Below are 10,028 nucleotides of genomic sequence, written 5' to 3' on the forward strand. Positions count from 1 at the left end.
GTATAAACAGGTGTGTACAGGGGGAGGAAATGTCCAGTCAATAATACTCACAAAGAACAGCAGAATACATTCTGAATTCCTTAGCATATCATTGGGATCCCCATAAGAAGTCAATCCTCTTTAACTCTTCTCCATTCACTCTCACCACCAACTCTCTGCACACGAAGGTTTCCATTGTTAGAACATATCACTCTTATTTTCAACAATGATAACCAGTATGTGTGCACTGGCATCCAAACAGATTTGAAGTCAAAGCCAAGTTTTGCCTGCACAGTCTTTAGACAAGTCACAACACTTCAGTCAGGCTCAACTTCCTGATCGTGTAAAGTGAAAAAAAGCTGTCTTGTGAATTAATGTGAAGATGAGAAATAACACATGGAAAGCCCTCTACTCAGTGGTGGGTACACAGAAGACATTCACTACAAAGCTATAATTCTACAGCTGAACCTCTGCACATGCTATTTGCTCTACCTAAATAGAATGTTACTGGTCCCTTCTTCACTTGGAAAAACCCTTCTAGCAAGAAAGTCAGGGCTCATTTTGTGTAAAGGTGTCCCTGCTTCCTTTAAGTAGTGACCCCCTCTTCTCTGCTAATTCACTATTAGCCCTTTCCTCCATCACTGTTCTTATCACACCTAATTTTAACTGTTTTGGTTGGGTGGTTGTTTTGTCCCCCTTGAGAGAATACAAAAGTTCCTTTTTTTGTCTTTCCAAAAGTTCCTTAGTGAATACAATTGTAGGAACACTGAGGCACACAGCAGAGAAATGCTTCCGAATAAACCAACTAAAAGAGAATCAATAAAAAAAGGCTATAGAGCCGGGCCCCCTAGAATATCTATACATGGTATGATGAATTTTAATAAGCAGGGCTGAATATTTGAGAAAGGAATAAAATGACAGATCTGTGATCTCCAATGAGTGGGAAGTATTTTAAAATGACAGTGGGCGCAGTGGGAAGATCTTCTAGAGGTAAGATCTGCTATAAATGAGAAAGATGAGATTAAAATATCTAAGTTTTGAAGTAAAAACATTCTGTGAAGACTACTTAATGCTGCTGTTTAAAAAATAATGATGAACCAAAGGTGGCTTCCACTTGTAATCCTAGCTATTCAGGATGTTGAGATCTGAAGATTATGATTTGAGCCAATCTGGGGGAAAAAATCTGCAAGATTGTTATCTCCAATTAACCAGAAAAAAAGGGCCAGATTGGAGGTATAGCTCAAGTGGTAAAGAGTAGCAGCCATGAGCTAGGCACTGGTGGTTCATGCCTGTAATCCTAGCTACTCAGGAGGCTGAGATATGAAGATATCAGTTCAAAGCCAGCCCCGGCAGGAAAGTATGTGAGAGTCTTATCTCCAGTTAACTACCAGAAAACAGGAACTGGCGCTGTGGCTCAAAGCACTAGCCTTGAGCTGAAGAGCTCAGGGACATTGCCCAGGCCTGGAGTTCAAGTCCCACAACCAAAAAAAAAAAAAAAGAAGAAGAAGAAATACCAGGCCTGAGCAAAAAGGTCAAGTGAGAGTTCAAGGCCCTGAATTCAAACACAAGTACTGGCACAAAAAATATATATAAGCAAATAAATAAACACAAATAGATGAACAAATAAATAAGCTAGTTCCTTTCTTCCTTTTTTTTTAAAGGTCATGGTCCTTTTTTAAAAAAATCTCAATTTCAAAAAGAAATTATCTTCAATAGTAGGTCAAAGGAATTCAATGCAACATTTCAGGTTAAAGACATGATCTTGTTATATAGCCAGGCTGGACTTTGAACCTGTAATACTTCAGCCTCCCAACTTTCAGATTACAGTTTTTCTGACTAGATCATTTCTAAAGACTTTCTCAGCACAAAGCATCCAGTTTTGTGACTTTTAATTCTAATGAAAATACCTCTCATATCAATCTCTTCATTTCCGCCACTGCCATAGCAAACTATTAACATAATTTTGTGTATTTAAAATAAAACAGGTGACACTAACACAAGTGGTCCATAACCTAACCCCAGCCACATCTTTTAAGACATTGTTTTAATTTTTATTAGTAAACCTGTAAGCAGTCTAAAACTGCATATTTAAAACTATGAATCAATTCTCAAATAGTAAGATGATAGAACTCTGCAATCTCCATAAAGGATATGTAAACACTGACATAAACTTAAGAAATTCAAATCAGTTAAACATCCTTTATATCAAGTCAAAACAAACTAATTCCCACATTTTGAGAATATTAAATTGAGAACAGTCCATCATCATTTCTTTCCTCTATGAAATTTAAGAGTAATAAACATTTTAACTTATTCTCTTCTCATGGCTTGCATACTACACCCTACTAAATAGAGAGCTAAAACTTACATACCACAAGTTCTGAAGAGATAATAAAAAAATTAAGATGAAAGTATAAAAGCACTTTCTGCCCAACTTTGTATAAAAAATAATAAAACTGTATACATTTTTTTCTATGCTGGGGAATTCAGAGCTTTATATATAGGCAAATGATATAACTTTAAACTCTAAGACACTATCAGCAGTACTATTAAAAAACCTAATTACTTTCTGCTTATATCATACCTGCAAAATACCAACATCAAAACAATGAAGAACATAAACAAGCCATAAGCTTGATAGTAATTTTAAGTCAGAATTTTAAAGCTAATATTTAACATTTAGTTCTCAATTTTTTCCACAAAATCCTACTTTATCTTTTATAGTAATTATATAAGTATCTTAAATTGTACCACAATATCTTTGTATTTCTTAAACTATGTACATGGTGTGTATACAATACAGTCAAGTATAATAAAGCAGTTAGTAAAGACAAGACTGAGAATGCAAACTACCTCAACTTGTCACTACACAAATAAGTTAAGGCAAGTTAGTAACCTGCAGTCTCTGCCCTACCTCCTTTTGGGCTGTAGTGACAATTAAATGCACCATTATGTGCAAAATGCTTAGAACAGAGACTGACAATAATCATACTATCAAAGTCATCTGTGTTAATAATCATTATTTTTATAAGAAATAGCATCCCAATTCAAACAAAACACTACAAATCCTGATAATGTTGAAATTTCAATTTGCTTTACCAATGAGCCCAAACATTTAAAACAGTCAAACTTAGCATCTTACTATCCTATATTGACCCCATTCAAAAGTCAAATTTTCTCCAACTCTGAGTCATCTTTAATTTATCTCCTGACTCATCACAGAGCAAGGTGGACAGTCTGGAACATAATGGGATTACCAAAAGTTATTTCTTAAATTACCTGGATTTACAGCTTACCAAGTAGAACATGTCCTATGAAATACTCAATAAATACACTGAATAATCATATCCTACACTGTGTTTCTGTGAAAGGGTGTTCTGCATAATAAATGTTTTATTTTCTGTTTTGCTATTCTAGTTTAAATTATGGAGTAGACAGTCCATCCTGACAGAAAAATGTATCATTTAAATAATATAAAAATTCACATTCTTTAATTGCTAGCCAAAAATAATTTTATACTCTGCTGATAGCCTAAAATCTAGCCAAGTAAACTTAAGATTCAAGGGTAGAAGACCAGAAAGCAATATCTAAGACTTCACATTTGACCTTAATTTATATTCAATTCCACACTTTCATTTTTTCCTTCATTAGATGTTTATATTATTTAAAATGACTGTGATAAAAAAGTTAAGGAAAAAATCTAAGGAAATATGCTAAATAATGGAAGGCAGGTTAATTTTCTAAAAATTCCTTCAGATGTGCACTTACACAAACCACATTTTCTTCCTATGCAATCTTTATGAGGTGACAAATAATTGCACGTCTGAATTTTGAGGCATTTACTCTCTATGCCTTCATTCCCCCCTCTGGAAACAAGCAATAAAAGAATAGGAGCCGGGTGCTGGTGGCTCATGCCTATAATCCTAGCCTCCTAAATGGAGGCTGAGATCTGAGGATTGCAGTTGGAAGTCAGCCCAGGCAGGAAAGTCTGTAAGACTCTTATCTACTAAACTACCCAAACTATCAAATGACTTAGTCTTAAACACTAACTGCCCAAAAAGCCAGAAGTGGAGCTGTGGCTCAAGTGGTAGAGCACTAGTCTTGAGCACAAAAGCTGAACGACAGCACGTAGGCCCTGAGTTCAGGCCTCAGGACTGACACACAAAAAAATAAAAATTAGCACCACGAGATTGGTATGATGAGCTTGGTATTCTGAATACTACACCACTACACAAGTGCAAGCTTTCAATGTAGGTTTACTTTTTAGACTTAAACCAAAACTTTAGTGTCACCATTACCTATGGAAAGCTTCTATTCTCTGTGGAACTACCTCTATTATTCATGTAAATCTACACAATGGCAGTAACTTCACAGACACTGTAAAAATGCATTCACAATTGTCTGGGAAGTTATCTTCAACTTCTCTGTGAATTAGGTATTCTACTCAGAGACGAAGTATGTTTGCCATATTTCCTTATTTTACTTGAGAGCGCTTTGTGGGCAGTGCCTGTTTTCTACTCATTCCTGTATCCCCAGATTGCAGCCTAACTTAACCCGGACTCGTATTAGAATTACATGGGGAACTTATAAAAACATTAATGCCTGGGATCCATCCCAGACCCATTAAATCATAAGGGAGTGGGAGTGGAGGGCAGAGAGGGCAAGGAATCAGTATGGGGAGCATTTATTTTAAGATCAGCACGTGGTTTCACTGTGGTGCCAAAGTTAACTACTACACTCTGACATTTAAAGTACTGCATCTGTGCATAGATGCATGTGAAGATATATGCATAAATACATAGGTATAGAAACATGTATAACTCAAGCCAAGATTTTGAACACACAGTAGTCTAATATAATCAATTATATGCTTCATTACCATGCTTTTAAACTGTTACATAGCACTTTAGCTTTTCCGTATAATTATGTGTTATCCTTCTTTCTAGATTACAGCCTTACTCACTGAGAATACAGGCTGCCTTATTTTTCTTGTTTTCTCCAGTTTGCATAGGATAGTGCCTGGAATAGACATGTCAGTAAACATTTGTCTGATCTAGCACACACACATGAAAATTACTAGTAGGAAGCATGTTGCCACAGCCAAATTATCTACTTCAGACTAATCACTACCAAAAAAGTAAAGTAAAATAAAAACAGACAAAGTAAAACTCTAGGGAAAAGGTGGGGTTTTTTTAACTTAATAATGAGAACCAGTAAAGTTTTCTCATTAAGGAGCATCTGGGTGTTAGGACTATTGCAGTCATCAGACAATACCCACCTTATTCCCTATCTCCTAATCAGTCAGTTTCAGCTTTTAACCTGCTTTCCTTAATAAAACTATCTGCTACTTGATTTTAGTATCTTTAGCTGCCATTAACAATATTACCTTTACGATATTAAATAATCCTGTCACTAATAACATGAGTTAGTGAAAGCCACAATGAAGGCGGCAGGCAGATGTTCAATATGTACCTCTTGAAAGAACTCTTAACCACCAATAAGTCCTCTGCATACTAACCATATGGTAGTCTAATATAAACTTGTTTGAGAATATTGTATTGAAGTCAGAAGAGTCTTACTCAACATAAGATGAAATATACCTACTTTTAACTACTGACAGTCCTTTCACAATATTTTTAATACCTGGAAGTTTTGTAAAATATAACTTCTTAAAACCACAGTTTTACACAAGAAATCCCTTCTCACTGTTGAAAACTAGAAGAAATGGTAATTCTAAATATGCAACCATATAAAGACATGGGAAAGGACTAGCTTCTATGTTTTGCAGTAAAAGCCTCAAAAACCTAGAAAGGAGGCACTCAAGAAATATGCCTGCTAATTAGATTCTGTTTGTTCCTACTGCTTGAAACACAGAGAGCCCTAGTTACCACTGAGAGAAAGCAGTCCTCAATTCCCTAGTCAATAAAAAGGTTCAAATTCCACAGACAAGAAAAAAAAATGGTACCCTGGGTTGTTTGTTTTTAAGGAAGATTAAATTTAGGAGTTGCCAACACCCAAACGAAAAACATTCCAGAGCATTAGACTCAATTGTAGTGGGGAGTCATCTACATTCTCAGCACTAGGTTCCTGTTGAGTTAACCAAGGGTGCTTCTTCAGATCTCCCAACATATACCCTACAGATTTCCCCTAGTGAACATCACTTGGTTTTTTAAAGTACTCAAAAAAATAATTTTAGCAGGCAGCCAGACAGAAAGTGAAGTTTAACATCTGCCAAGATATTTCCCAAAATAAGACCCCTGTCAGATGAACAATGAGAAAACATTAAATATGACAAATTCTTTTATTTGGCCCACAAGCTACTTTTAGAGTTGAGGAATGTAGCTTTTTCCAAGTCTTGTCTTCAACTTCCCCTTAATCTTCATATTTTTACATTTTAAAAAAACTGGAAATTTGATTACCTCTTATAAATTCCTTTGAAAGCAATTTAATGAATAACAGATATTTGGTTCAAGTAGCAAAACACAGAGGACAGTTCTGCTGGCTGATTTTAAAAAATTCTCTAAAATTATTCACATGAACTCACCCTACTGACACACATTAGGTACAGAAATCATATTAATACTTGAAAACGATGTGTATTACTGCAAATACTTTCACTGAAATCACAAAGTTAATTTTTCCTCAAGACAAGGTTTTGCTATGAGTCCAGTGTGGCCTTGAACTCATGACTCTCCATCTCAGCCTCCCAAGTGCTGCTGTACAGGCTTGAGAAATCACACCAGGCCCCTCCAAAGTTAGGGATGAAACCTGGGACTCTGTGCACGTTTGGCAAACACCCCATCACTGACTCAGTCAGTGAAACAGTAAAATAATTATTTAGTAGATAGCAGAGTTGAGTAAATTAGGCAAGGAAAAGGAGGGAAATGTGACATACAAAAAGTCATTCAGAAAAAATTGTGGCTACTTGATTGAAATAAGGTAGTTATTTCCAAACACAGGAGCTATAAAGTTACCTAAACTTGTCTGGGATTGTTCTGTGTTGATTCAAGTTGATTATGTAGATTATACACTACATACGTGTGTGTGTGTGTGTGTGTGTGTGTAATGGGATGCCTCAGCAGCTGCCTGCAAAAATGTTTTTAGACTCATCAAAAATCCCAGAAACATATGCACACAAAAAGCACAGCTCTCACAAATGTTTTTCAGATCCTTAAATACAAGATGAGATCTCTAAGCGTGTGAGTTGTTATAGCATCCCTCCTGACCTAAGTATCACTCAAAAGAAAAAAAGAAGTCTGTTGGAGAACTCTATTTATAAAGAGCTGATTTATACAGGATCCGGTGAGGATGGGATACACTCATCTCGAGTTCCTTGCAGATAAAGCTGTCTTGGAGATTCCCAAGGCTACATTTTCTTTACAGGTGCTGGTAAACACTGCTAAGAGGGAAGAGATAAACAATCTGAAGACTTGACAGGGGCACGTGGGAAACTCCACCATCACAGCCATGAATCAATTTTCCTAACTGATCAAACGTACACAGATCCGTCCGGTCGGCTAGCCCTGGAGCCACAAGTTTGTTTTTTTTCCCCAGTATTCTAAAGCAGTCTTTTCTAGTATTCGGAAGCTCTGAGAACTTAGGCTGGAAAGAAAAGGGAAGAAAAGAAAAGAGCACGTGTCGCCCTTGGGGTTGGGGGAACTTCCCAGGAAGCGTCCTTCCCCGGCCGGACTCGAGCCAGGAGAGGCCGAGAGAGCGAGCCGGAGAGGGAGTGAGCACCGTGCAGGGAGACGCAGCAGGCGGCCGCCCCCGCTCACACCCGCCCGCGCCCCGCCGAGCCCGGGCCCGGAGCCCGGCCCCGCCCGGCTCACCTCGGCGGCGGGGATGTTGACCACGCCGGTGGAGCGCCGCTTCTCCCGCAGCTTCCTCTTCTCGATCTGCCCCTTGCCTTTCCTGGCACTGGGGCCCGAGCTCCGGCCCTTCTCCGGGGCGCCGTCAGGGTCTTCCTCGTCGCCCCGGGGTGTCGGGATCCCCGAGGAGGCGGAGGCAGCGACGGCAGGGGGGTCGTCCTCGGGTCTCCGCGGGCCCGGAGGACCCGCCCGGGCCAAGGCGGCGGCGGAGGCCACCGCGCAGTTCACGCCCCCGGGGCCGGGGACGGCAGGTGCGGCCGAACCACCTGGGAGATTGTTGTTCAGTTCGTTGGCCGCCGCGGCCACCGCCGAGGCAGCCTGCGCCCCGACGGAGGGCTTCCCGGCCGGGTCGCCGCCGCCCCCGGGCGCCCCGGCCGAGCCCGCAGGGTTCTGCTTGGCGCGCATCTTCTCGCGCTTCGCCTTCCATTCCTCCAGGAAGTCTGTGGTGCTGCCACCGAGGCCGCCGCCGGTCCGGTAGCCACCGGTCGCCATGTTCCCAGAGGGACCGGCCGGGTCCTCACCTCGGGCCGCCCACCGGGCTCGGGCCGCGGCCGAAGAGATGCGAAGGGAGCGGCCCCCGGGGCGCCGGGCGATCCCGACTCCCTCGGCCACTGGCGGGTCTGGGGGCTGCGGAGGGAGACACAAAAGGGGGCGGGAGGAGCGTCAGGTCCCCGCGGGTCCCCCTCCGCGCGCGGCCACGGGTCCCCCCGCCGGCCCGGAGCCGCCGCGTCCCCGCCCGGCCGAGGCTCTCCGCGTACCTACCCCGCGGGCCCCGACGGTCGCCGCCCCCTCGAGGGGTGGGGAGAGGAGCTGACCCCACCCCCGGAGCCCGCCCCGTCCCACCAGGGTCCGCCGCGCGGGCGGCCGGGGCGGGGCAGCCCGGGCTAGACCCCGCCACCTGTCGGCGCGTCCCACCGCCTCCCGCTCCGAGGTCCCGGGGCCCAGGCGGCTGCCCGGCTGCGGAAGGGAGGATGGGACGGGGCGCGCGGGCCGACCGCAGCCCCCTTACCTCTCAAGAGTTCGCGGGCAGCCGGGCGAGGGACTGGGAGGGAACGCCCAGGTGAGCCGAGGGCTCAGCGGGCGCGCACGCGCGCGAGCGCAGCAGAAGCGGCGGGCACACTCGCCGTCCTGAACCCGCGGCGGTCCCGGGGCGAGTGGGGAGCCGTGAGAGGGAGAGAGAGACAAGGAGCGAGGGGCGGCTGCGACCCGAGCGGCGCCGAAGCCCGGCGGAAAGAGCCGAAGTGGTGCGCGAGCCAGGGGCCCCCGGGGGGCGGGGTCTGTCCCTCGGGGCCACGCCCACCTGGGCCACGCCCACCTCCCCGCTCAGGTGCGCGGCGCGGCGTCCGGCCCGCCCCTCCCAGGGGCCGTCCTCCGGCGGTCCGCGGTCCGACCGCGCGTTCCCGGGCCCGCAGCCTCGTGGCGTCCGGTGGTGCGGGGAGGGAGTTGAGCACTTTCCACGCCCCTCTGTCTCTTCTCGCTGCTCTTCTGCGCCTCAGTGCGTCTCCCACCACTCGTCCTTTTAAGTCCAAGATCGCGTGATTCCGGGGAAAGTTCCGACTGTTGAAGGAAAGTGCGATCAGCCTGGGGTGGTGATTCAGGATCTGGCTAGACAGGATGGGAAAATACCCGGGCCATCTTCTTCCTGCCCCCCCCTTTCCAGACCTGCTAGACGTGGCAGACGGGATTACAGTATGGATACAAAACGCGACACCCTCCTGATCGATATCTAGAGTGCCCGGTGGTCCTGATCAAGATGCGTTGTACTTATAAACTAAAGGTTACTTGGTAACCCTTTTAAAGTATCTATAAGAGAGAGAGAAGGAGGGAGGCTGAGACAGAAAACAGGTGTCCCGAAACAGGAGGTAGCTGAAAGGCTAAAATTGTCAGTGAATTATCAGAAATGTACTATTTATTACCTTAGGCTCGCAGGCTCGTCAAAACTCCTGACAATGCCTTTCCTGGTCTCACTTGTATGACCTTATCTCTACATTGCCTCTTTACCAATAGTGGATTTAGCAGCCAAACTCCCTGCCAGAGAACTAAAGCTGCCTGGATCTTGATTTGAGATGAGCTGGAGTGGCTCACAGTCTCTACTTGTCCATTATTTTCTGAGCCAAAGGGTAAATCCTAGGTGAAAGTCACCGAAGATCTCTGGATCAGGGTTGGTGGGCTCCACTGACA

The 10,028-nt window shown here is 44.0% G+C and overlaps 1 protein-coding gene across 2 annotated transcripts in view; it reads right to left on the reverse strand.

The window, feature by feature from the left end:
• Positions 1 to 8,989, reverse strand: part of LOC138813400 (PRKC apoptosis WT1 regulator protein-like) — a 69,612-nt gene extending 60,623 nt beyond the window's left edge. The window contains exons 1-2 of one of the 2 annotated variants that reach the window (XM_070001794.1): positions 8,857 to 8,989; positions 7,809 to 8,474 (exon numbers count right to left, since the gene is read on the reverse strand). In XM_070001794.1, the coding sequence (XP_069857895.1) occupies positions 7,809 to 8,339 (531 nt within the window). In that variant the 5' untranslated portion in view covers positions 8,340 to 8,474; positions 8,857 to 8,989. Of the gene's footprint in view, positions 1 to 7,808; positions 8,568 to 8,856 lie in introns of those variants that run through there. The other variant, XM_070001795.1, reaches the window with a different exon arrangement.
• Positions 8,990 to 10,028: the final 1,039 nt, after the last annotated feature.

This window comes from Dipodomys merriami, unplaced genomic scaffold, assembly GCF_024711535.1.
Source record: "Dipodomys merriami isolate MVZ:Mamm:240054 unplaced genomic scaffold, mDipMer1.0.p SCAF_598, whole genome shotgun sequence".
Classification (NCBI taxonomy): Eukaryota; Metazoa; Chordata; class Mammalia; order Rodentia; family Heteromyidae; genus Dipodomys; species Dipodomys merriami.